At 55.4% G+C, this 19,568-nt stretch overlaps 12 protein-coding genes across 12 annotated transcripts; 7 read left to right on the top strand and 5 right to left on the bottom strand.

Annotated features, from left to right (window-relative positions):
• Positions 1–36: 36 nt before the first annotated feature.
• On the top strand, positions 37–1,137 carry SPRG_00414 (STE/STE20 protein kinase; the record flags this gene model as incomplete). Its single annotated transcript, XM_012338513.1, has 3 exons — positions 37–358; positions 415–934; positions 1,129–1,137. The coding sequence occupies exons 1-3, from the start codon at positions 63–65 to the stop codon at positions 1,135–1,137; spliced, it is 825 nt and encodes a 274-aa protein (XP_012193903.1). The 5' UTR covers positions 37–62.
• Positions 1,138–3,153: 2,016 nt separating this feature from the next.
• On the bottom strand, positions 3,154–4,018 carry SPRG_00413 (hypothetical protein). Its single transcript, XM_012338512.1, has one exon. It carries the CDS (start codon positions 3,992–3,994, stop codon positions 3,197–3,199), a length of 798 nt encoding a protein of 265 aa, XP_012193902.1. The 5' UTR covers positions 3,995–4,018; the 3' UTR covers positions 3,154–3,196.
• A 594-nt stretch (positions 4,019–4,612) lies between these two features.
• On the bottom strand, positions 4,613–4,912 carry SPRG_18798 (hypothetical protein; the record flags this gene model as incomplete). The annotated part of the gene is made up of 3 exons (XM_012338630.1): positions 4,613–4,675; positions 4,726–4,833; positions 4,877–4,912. Coding segments are annotated over 3 exons (207 nt in total), but the record flags the coding sequence as incomplete, so codon positions are not given.
• A 439-nt stretch (positions 4,913–5,351) lies between these two features.
• Positions 5,352–6,368, bottom strand: SPRG_00412 (hypothetical protein; the record flags this gene model as incomplete). Its single annotated transcript, XM_012338511.1, has 5 exons — positions 6,219–6,368; positions 5,871–6,176; positions 5,751–5,824; positions 5,545–5,701; positions 5,352–5,486 (listed from the first exon to the last, which is right to left on the bottom strand). The coding sequence occupies exons 1-5, from the start codon at positions 6,348–6,350 to the stop codon at positions 5,352–5,354; spliced, it is 804 nt and encodes a 267-aa protein (XP_012193901.1). The 5' UTR covers positions 6,351–6,368.
• Positions 6,369–7,039: 671 nt separating this feature from the next.
• Positions 7,040–8,072, top strand: SPRG_00411 (serine/threonine protein kinase; the record flags this gene model as incomplete). Its single annotated transcript, XM_012338510.1, has 2 exons — positions 7,040–7,308; positions 7,355–8,072. 2 exons carry the CDS (start codon positions 7,040–7,042, stop codon positions 8,061–8,063), a joined length of 978 nt encoding a protein of 325 aa, XP_012193900.1. The 3' UTR covers positions 8,064–8,072.
• Positions 8,073–9,362: 1,290 nt separating this feature from the next.
• On the top strand, positions 9,363–10,224 carry SPRG_00410 (hypothetical protein; the record flags this gene model as incomplete). Its single annotated transcript, XM_012338509.1, has 2 exons — positions 9,363–10,019; positions 10,063–10,224. 2 exons carry the CDS (start codon positions 9,363–9,365, stop codon positions 10,123–10,125), a joined length of 720 nt encoding a protein of 239 aa, XP_012193899.1. The 3' UTR covers positions 10,126–10,224.
• Positions 10,142–10,891, bottom strand: SPRG_00409 (hypothetical protein). Its single transcript, XM_012338508.1, has one exon. It carries the CDS (start codon positions 10,800–10,802, stop codon positions 10,299–10,301), a length of 504 nt encoding a protein of 167 aa, XP_012193898.1. The 5' UTR covers positions 10,803–10,891; the 3' UTR covers positions 10,142–10,298.
• A 1,608-nt stretch (positions 10,892–12,499) lies between these two features.
• Positions 12,500–13,713, top strand: SPRG_00408 (hypothetical protein; the record flags this gene model as incomplete). The annotated part of the gene is made up of 6 exons (XM_012338507.1): positions 12,500–12,884; positions 13,083–13,108; positions 13,151–13,201; positions 13,253–13,379; positions 13,438–13,535; positions 13,588–13,713. 6 exons carry the CDS (start codon positions 12,500–12,502, stop codon positions 13,711–13,713), a joined length of 813 nt encoding a protein of 270 aa, XP_012193897.1.
• A 598-nt stretch (positions 13,714–14,311) lies between these two features.
• SPRG_18797 (hypothetical protein) lies at positions 14,312–14,620 on the top strand (the record flags this gene model as incomplete). Its single annotated transcript, XM_012338629.1, has 1 exon — positions 14,312–14,620. A coding segment is annotated over one exon (309 nt), but the record flags the coding sequence as incomplete, so codon positions are not given.
• Positions 14,621–14,752: 132 nt separating this feature from the next.
• SPRG_18796 (hypothetical protein) lies at positions 14,753–15,004 on the bottom strand (the record flags this gene model as incomplete). Its single annotated transcript, XM_012338628.1, has 2 exons — positions 14,753–14,774; positions 14,832–15,004. 2 exons carry the CDS (start codon positions 15,002–15,004, stop codon positions 14,753–14,755), a joined length of 195 nt encoding a protein of 64 aa, XP_012194018.1.
• A 405-nt stretch (positions 15,005–15,409) lies between these two features.
• SPRG_00407 (hypothetical protein) lies at positions 15,410–16,628 on the top strand. Its single transcript, XM_012338506.1, has 8 exons — positions 15,410–15,523; positions 15,573–15,722; positions 15,778–15,880; positions 15,929–15,975; positions 16,025–16,145; positions 16,198–16,308; positions 16,356–16,448; positions 16,495–16,628. Exons 1-8 carry the CDS (start codon positions 15,456–15,458, stop codon positions 16,543–16,545), a joined length of 744 nt encoding a protein of 247 aa, XP_012193896.1. The 5' UTR covers positions 15,410–15,455; the 3' UTR covers positions 16,546–16,628.
• Positions 16,629–17,122: 494 nt separating this feature from the next.
• SPRG_00406 (hypothetical protein) lies at positions 17,123–18,342 on the top strand (the record flags this gene model as incomplete). The annotated part of the gene is made up of 2 exons (XM_012338505.1): positions 17,123–17,200; positions 17,276–18,342. 2 exons carry the CDS (start codon positions 17,123–17,125, stop codon positions 18,170–18,172), a joined length of 975 nt encoding a protein of 324 aa, XP_012193895.1. The 3' UTR covers positions 18,173–18,342.
• Positions 18,343–19,568: the final 1,226 nt, after the last annotated feature.

Here is a 19,568-nt window from a genome sequence, read left to right as displayed (position 1 = left end):
GCTCTGCTCATTAAAATTTAAATTGACCCATTTCAACAACAACGAAGAAAGGCGGCAGTGGCATGGGCGCCAGTGGATCGACGCACTGCTGTACGTCCGCAGACGCAGTAGCGCTCGCGGACCCACTCGTCGACAGCAAGGATACCTCGAACGAGCGGCCCGACGTCGAGCTACCCGTCGCTGCGGCGTCGGCGCTGCCCGTCATAGCGGCGTCCGAGCTCACGGTACTGGGCACGATTGGCGACGGCGGTCGCGGGCCTGTGGTACGAGCTGATTTCCGCGGCCGCGCCGTCGCCGTGCGCACGCTGGACGAAAAGCTCTCGGACGAGTTTTGTCGCTACGCACTCAAGGTGCACAGGTACACCCATGTTTGCTCGGCCATGACGTTGAGATCTAATGTTCGCACGCTTGCAGACTCGGCTCAAGCTACATCGTCGCCCTTGTCGGCGTTACGAACCCGCTCTCGAGCACGCCATGGCTCGTGACTGAGTTCATGGACGGTGGCTCGGTCGAGCAGCTTGTCGAGCGAAAGCGCCGCGCGAACAAGGAACGGCCAGCATTGGACCCGTCACTTGTGAGCATTGCCGTCGCTGTAGCCGATGGCCTCACCGAGCTCCATGGCATCCACTTGGTCTACGAGCACCTCCAACCGCGAAACGTGCTCCTTAACAGCAAAGGCGACATCAAACTCTCGGACGTGACGTTAGGTTTAGATGCCTCGTGCGCGACGATGACCATGTGCACCAACAAAAGCGAGTCCTTCTTCTGGGCGCCTGAGATCTTGACCTGCGAGATCGACGCGGCGACCAGTGCCGCCAACGTCTATTCACTGGGCGTTCTCCTTGTCGAGCTCTCGACATGGGAGCCGCCGTACACCGAAGCGTTCCGCCAAGGGCTCACGTACATGCGAATTCAAATAGCCATTGCCAACGGCGTTTTGATGCCGGCCTTGTCCGACGGTTGCCCTAATTGGTATCGTGAGCTTGTGGCATCATGCTTGTCTGCGGATCCAACGCAACGACCGACCGCACAAGCCGTCGCTCAGGCTCTCAGAGCCCATACTTGATCAGAGTAACTGTGTGTACACAAGTTGTGATACTCACTGATGCGTTGATTATGTTCGTGAAGGACCCGTAATGTTCAAGCCGCTATACCGCGCTCCTCACAGCGTTAGCAAAAGTCAGTGTACAGGGGACAATTTGATTTCGGGAAAAAGTCTTTAGTTTTGTGGAAATTGTTATACTATCAAGAATCGAGTGCTTAGAAATACGTGAAGGAAGAGTATTGGCTCAGATGGTGATGCATGTTATACTTCCACATGATTGTCGTTCAGAACAGGTCTGTAAATAACAATCCTCATCGCCAAGGACAAAATATAGTAGGATAAGAGCTTCATAAACACAGGTGTATGTCTCAACATGACTCGCAAAGGGTAATATGCATTCAGAGTGGTGCATAGATTTGTAATCATTCGCTCTTGGTTCCATAGTCGAATACAGCAGAAATATATATGTAAAAGCAGACATATATGCAGAGAAAGCCTCATGATGATAACACAGAAATTATGTCTCTTCAGCTGAGTTCAGTGAGTTGTTAGTTTTACTCCTTAGCTTTCCAATGAAAAATGCAAGAATGCAATAAGAGGAGTTGGCTCAGATGGTGATGCATGTTATACTTCCACATAATTGTCGTTCAGAACAGGTCTGTAAATAACAATCCTCATCGCCAATAAATAAAAGTCAGATATCTAACGGATCTTCTACATTGCCACATGGGGCTTCTAGAAGGGGAATCCATAGAAGTATCATCAATCTTTTTGAAACTACTAATAATGTATGTACAAATGAGCTTCATAAACACAGGTGTATGTCTCAACATGACTCGCAAAGGGTAATATGCATTCAGAGTGGTGCATAGATTTGTAATCATCGCTCATTTTTGTATAAAATACCTACGAGTACCGAATAGCAATATAGATGTCAGCAAGACATTGTTGATACGACCGTACATGACAACGGCCGCATCCGTAGGAATCGCTGAATGTTATTGCTTCCGTAAAAAGTACTGGTTCAGTCACAATAAGATCCAACTTTTCAGCGGGATCAAAAATACTGCCGGCGTGGAGTGATGGGAAGCAGATATTAAGACATAGAATAAATTGTAGTTGAAGGGTCAGACCATTGAAAAAATATCATCGCGATAACGCGGATCTAGAACACGGACCAATGGAAATAGACATCATACCCTTCGTTCCTACACATGAAGCTAGACTAAGTTTATGTGTTGCTCACATTATGGGTGATAGTGTATATCTTGCCTTCACGGCTAGTTGGTTCAAGCCTCAGAGAAGTTTGTTTGCATCATCGCAACAGGGTTTCTATGTAAATGAGTTTGATATGGACTATTGAAGACTCAGTGGTGCAATATAGTGATTCCGGATTGCAGCATTTCCACAGATTAGAATTCAGTAGAGGGAGCTGTTTATCATCGTTGTCTTCGAAAGCCATACAATGTTCAATACGAATGAAGATGCTCCTCAAGACACTTGCCTTGAAAGACGCAAAATGCAGAATGAGAAACATCGCCGCCAAGATGGGCAGTTCGGATAATATTTTGCTTCTTCGAATCGTATTTAATTGCGTTATCGTGAAGCACATACATATCACGTGATATTATTTAGAGAGAAGCACTGTTTTGAATTGACGTATTTTATTTCTGAACTCTCGACCAAAGGCAAAGTGGCTGCCACTCGTTTTAAACGCCATCCGATTGGCTAAAATTCTGTCAGTCCAAGCGGCACTGGCCTGACGGGTCGGGAACAGGGAGGTTCTTGTCGCCGGGAGCGTCGTCGTCTTCTTATTCTGTCGGCAAGCGTGAGGCTTTGGATGGCTAGTTTGTCCCCAGAGAGGAAAGCTCGTGGCTTGTTAATCGACCTCTAAGCAGAGTGCCTCTGCCTTGGTCATGCCACAGCCCAATTCGATGACGCTGCTTCTACACCCACAATGCAGTTGTTCATCAAGGACCTCCGCGTTGCACAGCATCGCGGAAGCATGGCAGCATGGTGTCACTGCATATGGAAACTACGTAGCTGGTAGTTGCGAGGAACTGATTCATGTACTGGCAACGACGTAGCCGTGCTGGTGACAAGTAATGTGCATCTACTATGGTCGTGTTCACGGTACTTGGATCGTATTAGTTACTTGGTTTGGTTCTTGACGCCAAGGATGCGCTGGCGGATTTCATCTTGGTTGCCCAGGTAGTAGCCGCTGAGGGGCGCGATTGCGTCCTTGTGCGGAATCGGCTTCAGGTTGTCGTCCAAGTGGTAGACAAGCGGGATGCCGGTCGGGATGTTGAGATCCGTGATCTCGTCCTTAGAAATGTTGTCGAGCTCCATAACAAGCGCGCGCAAGCTGTTGCCGTGGGCCGCAATCACAACGTTCTTGCCCGCACGGATGCTCGGCTCAATCTCCTCACGCCACGTCGGCATGACACGCTCGGCCGTCATCTTGAGCGACTCGCTGAGCGGCAAGTCCTTCGTGTCCAAACCGCTGTAGCGACGGTCGTGGCCCGGGTAGTACTCGTTGTCCGTCGTGAGCTGCGGCGGCGGAATGTCGTAGCTGCGGCGCCACACAAGCACCTGCTCCTTGCCGTGCTTCTGGACCGTCTCGTTCTTGTCGAGGCCCGTGAGGAGGCCGTAGTGACGTTCGTTGAGGCGCCAGCGGTGCTCGACCGGGATGTACATCTGGTTGCTCTCTTCAAGCACATGCCACAAGGTGCGGATCGCGCGCTTGAGGTACGACGTGTACGCGACGTCAAACTTGAGGTTGGCGTCCTTGATGAGCTGGCCCGCGGCCTTGGCCTCTTCGTGGCCCTTGGCGCTCAGCGCCACGTCGTACCAGCCCGTGAACTTGTTGAGTTTGTTCCACTCGCTCTCACCGTGGCGGAGGAGCACGAGCGTGTGCTTGCTGCGGCGACCGGCGCGGACGAACTGCATCTTGGCTTCGATCTTTCGTTTCCCAAAATGACCAGTCACTCCCGTTCCCAGCTTGACCTGCCGGTTAAATCCACTGTATCCGTACTGGATTCATCGCGCCGGTTGCGGTCCGGAGCAGACTGCGTCGGTCGGGAGGTCCTTGACGCGGTGCCATGCGCACGGCGTGTCGATGCACCTATCGCTCCGCGCAAGTACAAGCTCGTCGTGCTGGGACGCTGCACCACGTTGTCCGTTGCCCGTAGCCACAAGATCTTTCGGCCAGTGGCTTCAAGAATCCAGCGGGAGCCAATCATAGCCCACGTTGAAGAGCTCGCCTTGGTGGTGGTACCATGACGATGATGGCGCACAGTAGAGAGGGCGTCCCGCGTCAACAAGCCGTTTTGTGTACTACTTCAGGCACCGCAACGAGGTGCTGCCGCGCCGGAGTATCTCCGCGATCACGAATGGAAGCACAAGTCATGTTGATGATTTCTCGCGTCCGCGGATGGGATGTCGAAGAGGGCGCCTACGACGCTGGCAAGGGCAGCGCGCTGAAAACAGTTCGACTGTAGACCTTGACCTGCAAGTCCAGCTTTTCAAAAGCCTAAGCGCCATTCATGTCATGAATCGCAGACAGTGGTCTTTGTTTGCCTCGTCCACTTCCTGCATGCGGCGCCTGAACACGCTTTCCTCGCGGGACGCCTACGAGTTGTTCAATTGTACGATCTTTTCGAGTGATGGAAACACGATACATGGCGTTTGAGCTCATGCGTCGCATTGCTCGTGGTTTGGGTGCTCTGCTCCATGGCGCGATTCGTCTTGAGGAAGTCTTTGAGCTCAGTCGTCGCAGACGCCAAGGCCTAGTCAAAATGAAGCAACTCGTTGGAAACGAAGAGCGTGTACGTTGTCGGCAGCCTGGAGCTTGGTCGAATGCTGCATCTTGTACTGTTCTAGTTGACTGTTGCGCTGCAGCACAAGCTTGTGCAAGCGCTACAAACATAGCGCGCGTTGCAGCAAACGCTTCTGGCGACTCGCTCGTCAACGAACTGCGTGGTGGGCCACCGCTTGCTTGGTTTTGTGAAAAGTGCTTTCGATCTCGTGGTGCTGCGCCTTGATGTTTTTCTTCTCGTTCCGACAGCTCTGGCTTTCGACTTCGGTCTCGTGCATCAAATCCACCGCCGCGTTGGTTTCCTACATGCGTACATGCATCTAGGCGGTGGTATGCAAGATGGCACGCAAGCGGTACTGACCTGGTCCGCACGGGCGAACGCATCGTAGATACTGTCGAGCTCGGTTGTACGTGCTTCCAAGAGCGCCAGCTCTTCTTTGGCGGCGTCGACCTTGACGGATATGTCTCCAATGTCCTACACAAGGCCAGTTAGATCGTTCGTGGCGAAAGGACATTGGTCCTGTCTGAAGGTACCGATTTGAACCGAGCCGGCGAGTTGACGATTTTTGACTCCAGCTTGTTCACGGAGGCCTTGGCTTCCGAGATATCGATGCGCAGCGACGCCTACAGTAAAGGTCTTCATGCACTCTTCTGCAACCTGGGAATAGACAGGAGTACGTACGTATTCGTCGCGCAGGTGACTGCATTGGGCCTTGAGCCCAGTATTCTCATGACGTACGACAGCTTGGCGCTTGTTCAGCGTGTAGATCTCGTCTTCGAGCGCCGAGGACTCATCCATGGCATTTTGGAGCGCTTCCGCTTCGGCACTCTGCTCGCTTCTACGCCGTATCAAATCGTTCGACTGGCCTCAACTACAGCTCGACGAACTGCAGATCCACAAGCTGTCGTCGCAACGTAGCGTTCTCTTCTTCGGCGGTTTGACGCTCTGCGCGAATCCGGACCTATAACATTCCTTGTGATCATGAAGACGAGACAGGCAGCGCTTACAAGCTTGTCCTCGTTCTGACCGACTCGGGCCCAGCGCTCGTAGCGGAACCGAGTAAAGTTGATCAATGCGCTTAAGATGCGACGGTAGCGCTTCAGCGTCGGCTTGTACACGTCGTCCCATCGGAAGTCCCGCAAGCCCGCCGTCGCCAAGAGCCGGGAGATCGTCCGGAAGTACGTGATCTCGCCCACGGAGCCGCTGTGCAGCTGGACTGTGAGCTCACTGAGCCCGACCAGCGCTGGCTGGCTCATCTCGTCTCGGCCGATGCCCATGGTGTTGCGGATGAACTCCTCGAGGATCTTGCGCAGCTACGGCCGCATGATGGACCACGCAGGTCAGAGTCGCCGTACCGCGTCGGGCTGGCAGCTGCGGAGGTCGTCCTCCACGAAGGCGATGTTGAGGCTGCGAAGGCTCGCGACGATCTCATGCAGCTTGAGGATCGGGTACGAGTAGAGCTTCTTTCCCCGCTGCTCTTGGTCCATGCTGTCGTTCGTTCGGATCTTCTTGATGTGACAGCCATCTTCGTGATTGGCTATAATTCGATTGTTTTCTCGGCAGTGATTGGAGGTGCCAAGGTCGTACGCAGAATCTTGGTGAACTGGTCTGACCAGCAACGTGCAGCTCAACGTGCTGCGCTTCTCGGGTGCTGGGGCAGCTCCGTCCTTGCATATCTTGCATGATCAATCCTGGGATGAACCGACGTGCTGTAATGTGCGTGCCGAACCATTCTCTACACACCAATATATACGCCCCACACCCTCCCTATTGTCTTTTGTTTTTGTCATCTATCTGGGTCCTCGTTCATACAGTAGTAGAATAATCAATACGCAGCGGCAAATTCATTGACTCACTGTCAACGATGGGTGGCCAGCGCATATCGTTACGAGCGCATTGGACTGATAGATGATGGTTCATCGACAAAAATGGTCACGAGCGGCTCCCGACCGGCCTTGTGCGTAGCGAGAACGAGAGAAACACACACGCTGACTAGCAATGACATCGAGTTCGAGGGGCACTTCTTTTGCGCCGTCGCAAAAGCAAGAGGTCTGGCATCCACCCTGTTTCTCCAAAGCCGGCTAAAATTTAGATCTCACACCGCAGGCTGTGATTGGCTACTGCCTCATGTCGCACATCAATGTCATTGGCGGAAGGCGTCATTTGATCATTATTCATGGGGCTCCGCCATTCTGCGCCGTGCTGGTCGGACGCTGCCGAGCCCGAGGGCGAGAAGGACGTCGACCCGGACGTGCTACCCCCGTCACCACTACATGCATCGGATGGCTCGATCGACTGCGCGAAGCTCCAGATGCTCGAGACCATTGGCCACGACGCCCACGGCCGCGTCGATCGCGCGCTGTACAAGAGCAAACCCGTGACAGTCCGAACCATCAACAACGTGCCTCGCCCGACGTATCTCGCCAGCATGCGCAAGGCCTATAGGTACCAATCGGCGTGAACGCAGCGTCACTCAGGATTGCTATCGTAGCTTGCGGTCACCGTACACTGTCGCCGTCCATGGCATCATCGACGCCAACCCGGACCGACCGAAGATCGTGACCGAGTGGGTCGATGGCTACCGCCTCTCACAGTACCTCGCGTATCGCAGCGCTGGCCGCCCAACGGGCTTGAATCCGTCGACGCTCGACATCGCGCTGGCTGTCGCGATGGGCCTCGACATGATCCACGAGCACGGGCTTGTGCACGGCCAGCTCCACCCCAACAAAATCTATGTGACCTCGAACGAAGAGATCAAGCTCTCCGATTTTGGCGGATCCTTGTACCACGAAGACCCAACGTTTAGCCGCATGTACTTTGAGGGCGAGCCGTACTACTGGGCGCCAGAGCTGTACGAAGACTACCGCAACGAGACGCCGGCGGCCGACATGTATGCGTTCGGCGTGATCTTGTGCTACTTGGACACGGGCGTCCCGCCGTTTGGCCCGGACGACCGTTGTCGCAACAGCCTGCTTCTGGACATCGTCGACAATGCACTGCGACCGGCGCTCCGCCCCAACTGCCCCGACTGGTACCGCAACCTTGCCCACCAGTGCATGGCCAAGGACCCAATCGATCGGCCAAGCGCCGCTGATGCGGTGGATCTTCTTATTCGACACAATGGCGACGTCGCATTTCTCGACGACGGGCCCTTCCAGCCATTCTATGCGCCGTACCCATGGCTTCGAAAATCCCGCTAATTTACACCGATATATATGAACGTGTTTCGCGTTATCTTCGTTTTTACAAGCGTTCGCATACTTTGAGCGTAGAGACTAGCAATCTCCTTCTTCATTCGCTCGCCGGGCCGTGGCTTGCGCAGGCGGCGGCAAGGGGGCTCGTCTTGCTCTTGTGTAGTCTTCCGGGGCGGTTGTGGCCGCGGGTAAGGCCTATGACGACACGCTGTGTGAAGGCCTGCCAAGCTTTGCCGTTGGTGGCAAAGCACGCAGTTTGTTGAGGTCCTCGAGAGACGCCAGCGACTGAGGCGGTGTCAACGACTGGAGGTCGCGGTGCAGGACGATCGGCAACGTTATCTTGGTGCGGCCTAGAAAACGGGGCGCGGCAAAGAAGCGGGCGGTTGCAATGTTGGCACCAATCTTCACACGACTTTTTCTTTACAGTATGATAATGGATGACGATAAGTGCACATATTAGGGGACAAGCACAGACTGTATCTGCCAGTTTGGCGCAGGACGCTCGAGTGCAGGACAAGGTTGTCGAGTGCCCGATAATGACGAGCTCTTGTGCCCTGTGACAATGTGTGCGGCGCAATCAACAATTGCTGACGTTGAACTGGCAGTTCTTCGATCCGAGGTTTCCATGCAGCACATGCGAGAAGCGTCTGGCCATGGAGCTGGTCGCAAGTTCGTCCGACGACGAGAAACCAGTTTTGCTGGACCTACCATACACTTGGCTCGTGGCTACCGGCATCAAGTACTGGTCTTTTGGATACTTGAAGGTACTAAACGCCCACTCGCTTGGGAACACTGCCACACACACTCGTGCCGGGAAGGGCCCCAGTTGCTCGTCGTGCGTACCTCCATCATTGCGATCTCCGGCAATAAACTTGAAGCTTCCTACATCGTACGTTGATTACATCTCAATTCATGCGTTTCAGGTGATAGCTGCGCTCATGGCTGCACCATCGACGCGTTGAGAGAGGTTCCCTGGAAGACCAAGCGCCGCCTATACCTTGCCAATACAATTCCCTGCGTTCCAACTCTCCTATTGCCTTTCCGATGGCACGATCTCCGCCATTGGCTTTAAAATCGAAGCGCCACCTCGCCAATGGTGGCGAGTGAGATAGGGCTAGGGCACCATACGTCGCCGACCTTCAACGTTCGGTGAAATAAGACGGGCGCCGCGTCCTCGTTGCGCGAAACCCATCACGGGGCCATTTCGGTGGCTCGTTTATCGTGGCTGCCATCATGTTGGGCCTCTTCCTTCCACAGCAAAAGCGCATTGTCGCTCTGCGTGCATCTTCTTTCCATTCCACTAGCATGCGCACGATTGACCTTGACCCACCGTCGATCGTGCTTTGCACTAATAGTAGCACGTACACGCTCCACGTGCATGACGCGGCCGCGTCGTGGTCCATTGACCGTGGCTTTAGTGACTTTGTCGTCCTCCGTACGTGCTTGCTGCGGCTACTCGATGCCCAGGACGCGCTTGTCGGTATGCATTTGCGCGCCCTGCGTTTCCCACGCAAGCTCTTTCACCGCTGGCCACGCCAATGGCCAAAGCTCTTGGCGTTTGTTCGCGCCGCGAACGCTCTCTGCGGCCATGTCCCAACAGCGATTGCCGTCCTCGATGACTTTCTTGGCGCCGACTGTATCTGCGCGCCGGCGCCCAAGGCCGCAGCTGCGACGCTGGTCCTCGCGCGCTCGAGGCTTTTGTCGCTCTCGGAGCTGTGCGCCTCGTCATCGGACGATGAGGAAATCATTGACGACATTGCGTTTGAGCTCGGGCTCTGGGGTTTGACGACGGCCGATGTGTGCTTGGTGCTCGACGTGCTGTTGCGGACGATCGCCAAGGCACGGCTGGGCATTGAAGGCGCCTACGTGCTTACCGGTGGCGCGTTTCAACTGGACACGACTGCGTTTGTCCGTCGTGTACTGTCGCTCACGGACGAGGCTGCCGTGCAGGCGCTTTTTGTGGTGCGTCCTTGAGATTCTATTTGCGTGCTGAAATGAACGGTAGGACGACGGTGTGCCCGACTGCCTCGTTCGGCTGGCGCACCGGGTGTGGTGCTCTGGGTCGTAAAAGCAACACAAAGACACACGTTCAAATGGCGTACACTTGGCGAATAAATGAGACAGGACCAACGACTAAACCTACAGAAACGATCTACTTACTATAAACAACGACTGCAGCGCAATACAAAACTACTAAAACTAAATACTATGGCAGGAGAGAAGAAGACGATGCGCGGGATGTTAGACGCGCAGGATTCCGTCGTCGGTGCTGTCGTCCGTGGCCATAGCGAGCGCATGGTAGTGCTCGAGGAGGTACGGAATCATGACGTCGGGCATGTAGTCCTCCGGCAGCGGCGGCAGCGTAAACAGCGAAGCTGGTTTCGAGATGGCTGCTGCCGACCCTTTCTTTGGCTGCAGGACGCCCTTGACCTTGAAGGCCGAGATGCGCTCGCGCCGGTGGAAGCCTGCGTCCTTCTTCTTCTGGTCGAGCCGGCGCTGGTTCTCGTTGGCCTTGGACCGGTGGTACGTGCACATTTTGTGGAGCGACCCGTTAGGCTTGACGTGGCGGGCGTTGTTGCACTTGCCTGTCCGGTAGAGGCACGTCTTGTTCACCTTGGGCTTGGGCGCGGCGTCGTAGGCGCGAGCCGTGTAGAAGCACCGGGATGGCGACGCGGACGACGACGACGACGAAGCGATCGACGTGTCGTCGTCACCGTAGCTGTCGGCGCGGACCTTGATGGGCATACTGATGATGATGTACGACTTGGGAAATGCAAAAGTGAAATATCGGATCTCGGTCCGAAACACCCGGATATGGAAATGCGACTCGGCAGCTTTCGAAAGCCGTGCACAGCTTGGTGGGCGACTCGCAAGATACCGTCGCAACACTTGCGTCTGGAAGGAATCTCCCTCCCGCTGCCCGTTTCTTGAAGTGCAGTTGCCCCGCAGTAGGACAAGGCCGTCGTGACGCATTTACTCAAATACTCGTCTTGTTTGCGATCTTGGAGCATCACAGCAAAGCGAACGACATACAGTCGGGTGCATGCGCACCTCACGGAAACGTCAGCGTCGTCGATCTGGACGGCACGAGGCACGAGCGATTCGCCCGACGAGGTCTTGAAGGTTGGGCAAAAGCAAGGAAATAGCACGAAATGGATACTTATCGACGTCGGGTTTGCATCTTGTCATCGTCTATAAGAGGCTATCAGCTCGCATCGCAGCGTGCAAGCGCACATGATAGCGACTACTGGCCCCATCGTGCGACCGCGATGAGAGGGCGAGCATAACACACCCGACGATGATGGGCGCAACGACGACGGATAGCAGCACCGGCGGCGTGCACGTGTGTCGCCTGTCCACGCAAGAGTCGACTCCTGGGAGATACGCGGGCAGTGCCTGCATCGAGGGACTTGCCCGCTCGTTGCTTGCGATTGGCTTGCGTTTAGTTGCACCACTTCAACGAAATCCTGGTGCACGTACACATGAGGCAATACGGCGCCGAGGAAATTTTGCTAGAATCTGCACTGCGACCCATCTTGAATTAATTTATAATATTTCGAACGCACCACGTATGCACTAACTAGTCTATGGTACGGGTCATCCTCGTTGGAACGTGCGAAACCCGACACGACCGCTGAAAATCGAAGCGGTATCTCTGAACTACGGTTGAAAAGCGAGTGCAACCCAAGCGATGTATCCTGCAAGAAGCACAAAGGAGTAGTACGTCGTAGGCGGTACGCCTTCTGCTTCAGAAGTGCCCGAGATACCAGCGTCGGATCCACTGCCCACTTCGTTCCATGGACCAGGAAGTGGCAAGAGGTCGTTGTAATACGATCCATCACAATTCAGCTACCAGTACCTGTGATGGAGGATCGAAAAAGTACTCGGCGCCTGAAACGGCCAGCCACCGGACCTTGGTCGTCCAAGCGAAGGCGCCTGATGTAGGGTCCGTGTGTTGAAGTTCCAGATGCCACGACGTCATCGCGGCCGCCGATCTATGGACGTACCACGCACGCAGGTCGGTCTTGAGCTCAACAACCCGTATTCATAACCTCACGCTTGCCTTCAAACCTGGCTATTTCTGCCCGCGCCGTGGGATGCGGCTCTGGCACCACTCGGACGAGGCATTGCAATCCTACTATTACGTTAGTGCGTTCGATTGCGCTGGAAAAGCCACGGGTTCCATTTCAACGGCGGCGCAAACGGCGACCGTCATTGGCTCCAAAAATAACCAAGTAGGTGGAACTTCGAACAGCGCGGACGGCAGCATGGCCAAGCGGCCCCCGAAGGCCGAGGCGATGACCTACTGTCGTCAGCTGCGTCCAATCGTAACACCTCGACATGCAATCTCCGCCAAGATGACTCCCGACGCAACACGGGCAAAGAAGCCAGGCCTAGCGTGGGACCAAGAACATGCATCCTCCCATGATACCAAGCGTGCGATGGGCCACGTGCGTGCGTCGTCCGTCGACGCGGTCCTCGAGTCGGTCTTCCCGGACCAGAAGTATCTCTTTCAGTACCGTTCGCTCGCGCAAGCAAGGTCCACTCCTGTTCGCCTCACACCGCTCTCGTCCCGCCGCGCTCGCTTTTTGACGAATTACTGCCCCATCGACCAGGTTCCACTGCAAGAGCCTTGCGACGTCACCGACATTCGACTGCTCCTCAACCCGGACATTGCTGGCCTCTTTGATCAGGAGCAGCTCCTTCGCGTCCTCGACATGTCCGTCGATGAGCTTTTTACTCTCGACCAAGCGTGCGGCGCTGCTACGAAGAGCGTCGTGGCGTACGTCTCGACATGCTTCAGCCGGCTCGTGGCTACGGCTGCGGGTACGCCAGGATGGAATGTATCAGGGTTGCTCACACCCGCCGATGAGCGAGCCTACTTGCAGTTGCTCCAAACTCACACCATGACGCCGTCTACCGTCTACGACGCTATCTGGAGCCTCGTCGTCTTTCGGACCACATGCGCCAGTGTGTGGCGCCACGACAGGCCGGATCCAACGAACCAATCAAAAGCGGCTGTAGAAATGGCCATTGCACTTTTCGAAGCCGTACGCGCTGCCACGTCATATTCCGTTGAGACACGCATGTAGGCGCACGAAGCCGTGACGCCACACGAAACTCGACAGGCTCAAGGAACATTGGTACGATCGTGATCTTGATGTTGGCACGTGATGGATTCGGATCCTGCGTAGACGTCCATCCAGCAGCGGTTGCATACCCCGCGCTGTTTGAAGGCCTGGCCCACCGCTGCGCCCGCCAACCACTTTCAAAAGGAGCTCGATCGCCGCCGCAAGCTTCAATCGCAACTCGATCGCGCTGGTAAGCATCGCTTGGATAGGTACGCAATACCATGACCAATATGTCTTGCCGTGTGTAGTTTGGCACGCCCAAGAGTGGGCCCGGGATCAATGCTCCGTCCAAGCACTCATGGTGGCGGCCGCGCAGCGCATCCCGTTGGCGGTCCGTCGTTTCCAGGTAACCCTCTTCATCGGTAACGTCGAGTGTCGCTCTAACATGACATCTACAGACGATTTTTATGCGTCTGCGCCTTCGGCTGCTCTACGATCGCTTTCACCGGTGGGAGGTCCAAGTGCGCTGGGCACAGGTTCAAGACCGTGTCCACCGCTTCTTTACAACGTATTACGTCTTTTGAACGGGATCGAACGACTTCTGACAAATATGTTGTTAGAAAAGGCACGCACAGAGTCACTCTCTTGCTCCGAACGCATGTGCGCAGTCGTGTGCGCTACTACCTCGCTCAGTGGCGTGATCGCTCGGCGCACGAACAATCCCTTGAAGTGCTCGCTGCTCAGGTCACGCTACACGCATGGATGCGCAGTCTCTACGTGCGGTATGCGCTGGCACGACGTCGTCGTTATGAAGCTGTGCTTCACATCCAACGGGCGTGGCGCAGTCACTGCGCTCGTCGATTCGCTGTGCGCAAAGCTCGCTACTGTAAATATCTCGCCGCCGCGCGAAAGGTCCAGCGTTTCATTCGTGCAAGGCTCTTCCGAACGCGCAATGCCCGGTATCAAAAACGCAACAAGTCGGCGCGGCTCATAACACGCTGCATTCGAACGGCCGGTGCGCGTCGGATGGCCGGCGACCACCGCATGGAAAGGCGCCGATGCGAGCGCGCTGCTGTGCGGCTGCAGTGCTGGTATCGTCAGCGCCTTGCCAAGGCGGCCCTTGAATCGCGGCGACACTATGTGCACAACTATGCCGCACGCACGCTTCAGAAGCACTTCAAGTGGACGTCGTTTATCTGTGTCGTGACGCGGCGCGCTCAGCGTCGAAGAGAGCGACTGCACGCAGCAGCGCTTGTCGTTCAGCAAGCATTTCGAGCCAAGCGCGCGCGAGCACGGCTCTGGACGCTTCGGGATGAAATCGAAGCACTCTGTCGTCGAACGGCACTCCGAGAAATGTGGGAGCGGGCATCCGCCACTGCCATCCAGGAATGGTGGCGCCGACGAAAGCGGTTGTGGGCCCGCGCTGCGGCGGTGCGCCTCCAAACGTGGTGGCGCCGACACTTGCTACAGAGGATAGCTCGTTCCGGGTAATCATAGTCGGACATTTTGGTGTGAACACCTTGTCGTAAGTACTACACTACGCGCCCGACATCGCAATAATGGTCCTGTCCGACGTGCTCACGATAATGTTGTTGTGTTGCAGTTGCTTGCGGTTTGACCTCCTTAAAATGACTCGAGAAGTTCGCTGAAAAAATGATACACACTGGCACCGGCAAATTCCCAGTGCTTGAAAATGATATACCGGTGCATATAGCTGGATATCAGCACGACACGCTCACGGAAGAAAGGTTCGAAGGGGCGCTGTCCGACCGCTGGACCGCATGTGACCAGGCGATGCCTGGTGGTGTCCCTTCGATCGACGCCCTGCGTATTGCCTGATGCTCGCGATACAGCCCACGACGTCCAGAGAGCCATCACCACACTGATGGCTCTTGCCCGCTGGGGCGGTCGTAGTTAACACTGGTCCTTGTCTCTGTGCTGGGGCGGCGCGTGGAGGCACGGCCGCCATTCCATGGCGCCAAACCGTTTACGTATCCTTCGTTTCGTCAACCGCCGCTGGTGTATGTCACACGTCAAGCCACGCGCGAGTCTCCACCTCAACGTCGGTATTCAGCCAATCAACGACCGTTTTTGCGTCCCGAACCTGTGGAGCGCGCATCCCAGGCACCGTGTGCCCCTTCCTTCGCTTATCCGGCACCCGGATAATCAACGTCGGGATTCGATTTCGAAGGTCGTGCCTTCGAACTTCGGGTCGACACACTCAAACACAGAGATTGCTGCCATGGGTGCTCACAGCAACTTCGAAATCAGGTTTCGAACCGTGAATCATGGTAGCACCTTGCCACTACCCAAGCTGCAAGCCAGTATGGCCGACGTCTTAGCACCCGAGCTGCACAAGCGCGTCCGCGTCTTCTGCGTAGAGAGCCGACAGCCGTACGTACTTCGATGCTACAGCGAGCGACAGCTCATGCGCGCGCCGTAGGAGTGAGGCCGGCTCGCTGCCCAGCCTCTTGAAGGAGGCGTGCGTGATCGACTCGTTCGTGCCCGGCACGTACGTGCTGCCGCGGCGCGGCCAGCCCAATGCTGTCTTCATGGTCGTGGGCGCCATCATGATCTTTCTCGGCGTTGCAGTGTACGCTGCCGTTGGCGACTTGCATGTGGTAATTTATTTGTATTCGTGGCGCTAGCTCGCTGCTCGCTGCCGTCGCACTCGACTATTGGTACAACGACATGCCTGCAGCGTACCTCTCCATCGTGTCTCTGGGCTTCATCGCTCTCATGCTCGTGTCGGTACGTTTTCCTCTTGCTCTGTGCAACTCGTTCGAGCGTTTGTGGAAGGTGATCTCGAAACTCCTGACCGAAATCACCGACTTCTCCACGGCACGGTTCGCTGTCCCACGCTCCTTTGCGCGTTCTCAGCTCCTTCTTTTGTAGAAATGCGGACGTCGTAGCGTCGCGCATCGCAGCGTTTGAAGCGGATGTGGTTGTTGGCATCGGCTATGGCTGCAACGTCGTCTCGGAGCTCGTCGCGCGAAGCAAGTGGACGGGTCCTACCGTACGATGCGGCATCCACCAGAGATGACTTATCACCGCGAATGCTTGTGTAGCTGCTACTCTCGCCTAGATTTGTGACGCCAACGTTGGGCAAGAAGGTGCTGATTCAGTCCTGCGGTTGTGCCAAGCCCGTGCAGATGCCAGCCAAGGCCGTTAAGACGCTCGTACGCCTCGCAACCCCTCGAGTTCTTGGCGGAAACTCTCATTGTAGGACGACAGCCTTGAGCGAAGCTACTCGCTGCTCGAAGATGCCCACTGTGGCAACAAGCTGTGTGGCCTTGCCACAGACCGCCTTTTGGAATCGGTACGTTGCCTGGTTCTTGGCCATCTCATGAGAACACGCGACTTAGATTCTGACCGCGCTGCGTCTCGACCAGCTGCGAGCGGCGCATCAACCGTGATAACTCTGTCTATTTTCTTAAATAAAACGCTCTGCGCTCTGCGCTTCTGTGGGTTTCACGACCCAAGAGGCACTTTTCCATGAGATGCCTGTTGGACAACCGGATATGCACCCCAAGCCCTGGCACAGGGGTTTCGCCCTTTCCGCGGCTGCAAAGCGTTCATGGTTAGCGGGATACGCTCAATCACGAGGCCAAAAATGAGATCCGCAGGATGCGGCCGTGCGCAAACTTGTCTACAGGAAGCGTTGACCGAGGCCGCTGATGTGTATGCGTTATCATCATCACCTAGCCGAGCCCCCTCGATCGCGCGACCTTTCGCAATAAAAATACGGCACGGCAAATTAAAATAGTTTAAAATAGAGTTTCTGGCGAATTTAAAGCCAGCCAATCCACGCGCGGACGTGCACTTTTTATAAATTCATACAAACATGAATACAAAAATGTATAAAACCTCAACCAATCCGCGAACAGCGACGGTAGTAAAAAACCTTCCACTTCCTCATTCCAATATTTGCTTCGAAAACAGCAGACGCAAACTCGCCCCCAGATCGCTCTCATGTGTCGCCCAGCTGAAACCATGGCTGGCCCGTCGGTGCTTAACTACCACGTCGCGCATCCCTTCCAGCAGCGCATCTTCCGCCCGTTCGACGCCAATGTCTTGACTCCGCAAGACGCGAAGATTTTGACTCCGCTAGACGCCAAGGTCTTGACTCAGCACGGCGGTCTGAAGCCCACGCCACTACCGTCCATCCAAAAGGCCGACGAGCTCAATATCGACTGCGGCACCTTCGAGGACCTCGTGGCCTACACGCTTGACCACGAGGAGGCCATGGCCTGTGCAAACGATACGGCCTTCGACTCCTCGGAGATGGAGATCCTGTACGGGTTCCTCGCCGAGCAAGAGGCGACCGTGCACGCCGCCCCGATCGACGTCGAAGACGACGGTGTCATCACGCTCAACCTTCTCGACGACACCGAAATCGACAAGATGCTTGACAACGAAACGACCGACACGTCCATCGACAAAATCCAACTAATGCCGCCAGCCGGCTACATCGAGCCCGCGATTGAAGCGCGCCTTGAAGCCGAAGACTGTCTCTCGGGCAAGAACCGCCGCCTCTGCAAGATGGAAGGCTGCCAAAAACGCTCCCGCTCGCATGGCCTCTGCATCGCCCACGGCGGCGGCCGCCGCTGCGCTGTCGACGGCTGCAACAAGAGCAGCCAGGGCGGCAACCTCTGCATCAAGCACGGCGGTGGCAAGCGCTGCGAAGTCGATGGCTGTGAACGCGCCGCGCAATCCAACATGCTCTGCAAGGCCCACGGTGGCGGTCCGCGCTGCCTCTTTGAGGGCTGCGACCGCAGTTCACAAGGCAGCGGTTACTGCCGGTCACACGGCGGTGGCAAGCGCTGTCTGTTTGAAGGCTGCGACAAGGGCACTCAGCGCGGCGACTTTTGCGCGCTCCACGGCGGGTCGCGTCTCTGCGGCGTGGCCGGTTGCATGCGCAACGACCGTGGTGGTGGCTTTTGCGCGACGCACGGTGGCGGCAAGCGCTGTGCCGAGCCTGGTTGTATAAAGCCATGCCGCCGCAACGGTCGATGTTCAGCCCATTGGCGGCATGCCGACTAAATGTGCGCGCAGTTTTCCATTGAAGTGGTGCAACCTTGAAGCTTTGAGGTTGCTGCCGATACATGTTATGCACTTCGACATTTTGTACACTATCTATAACGGTGAGGCTTATAGTCCTGCTTGCTGTATACAGCTAACACGAAAGTCTGCATCTTATATTTTTGCCCCTACTTGAGAGCCTCAATTTATGTTAAGTAGAACCACTCGTGATATGCGCTCCATTCACGACGGTGTCCAAGAAAGGCAGTTAAACGGCCTTTGACATTATTCTGAGTCGAGGCAGAGGCAAACTGAGCAAGCTCAAACCCCTGAGCCCATACTATGTGTACATGTACACAGCTGTCTATCTGAGACCTGTCCGACAGCTGGAACGATGTATCTGCGTCATGTTGGTGCTCCTATTGCTACCAGGTACTGGTACCATTGATCAGGTACTACGATTGGTATGACAAACGTTCTGCAACTCTGGCTCCCACCAGAAGCGCAGAACCGTACGTTGTGGTGCCCAGTACTCTTCTCTACATGAAGCGATAAGCTTAAGTCGACTCTATTCCCAAGTGGTGATGTTGATAAACAATATACTTTTGAGTGCTCATCGTGAAGCCAAGGCGTAAAGCTATTGAAGATACAATTCAAGCCAATAAGACAGATTCATTTCTGGGATTGGCTAATACTGACCAATGAACGCGTGCTTGAAGATGCAATTGTTGAAGCTGGCGGGTCCATCACAGGCGATTGCTTCGTGTGCCCTGCAACGGTGCTCATTACCTCTACAATTGTAGCCTTGCGATTCTTTGGCACAAGAGGCAGGGTCAACACCAGGACAAATACAAGTGGCATAAAACCTCCTCGATTGAGGGTGCTCCGGTGCAGGAAGGGACGTTTCTTGCACGGCCAGATCACATAAAGTGTATGTCCCACCTCGACACGGACACCTTGACTCAAGAGGCCTCTTCAGGGCCTTGAGGAGTCTGCACAGAACCAGGCTGACGACGCGCACCGCTGCACCGATCGCGGGCCAAACACGATAGCCGGAGGCGGCCATTTCAGCCAATCGCGTGGCACGTGGCATTCGACTCCGCGACCAACGCACTCATGAGCGTGTACTAAACTGGTACTACCGGTACGTACATGCAGACATACTACATGTATATGTTGATGCTGATACGTACTGCCCACAGGCGGCTGCACCTCGTTGGTCTTGATGTGTCTGCGTGGCATTGGGCGCCATCAAGGGACTATCAAGGGGGCTCGTCGATGCGTCTTTTCCGCGACGAACGCATCTTCAAGATTATTTCTGGAACCGATGTCAAAATTAATTTGATGCCGAAGATGGTCATTGGATCCAGGGCGACTCCTCGCACGCCAGGTCCATTAGCGCCGCCGCGACATGCGT

The sequence above is a fragment of the Saprolegnia parasitica genome (assembly GCF_000151545.1).
Source record: "Saprolegnia parasitica CBS 223.65 unplaced genomic scaffold supercont2.1, whole genome shotgun sequence".
Lineage (NCBI taxonomy): Eukaryota > Oomycota > Saprolegniomycetes > Saprolegniales > Saprolegniaceae > Saprolegnia > Saprolegnia parasitica.
Note: the sequence above shows the minus strand (reverse complement) of the source record. Positions and strands in the feature narration are given on the sequence as shown.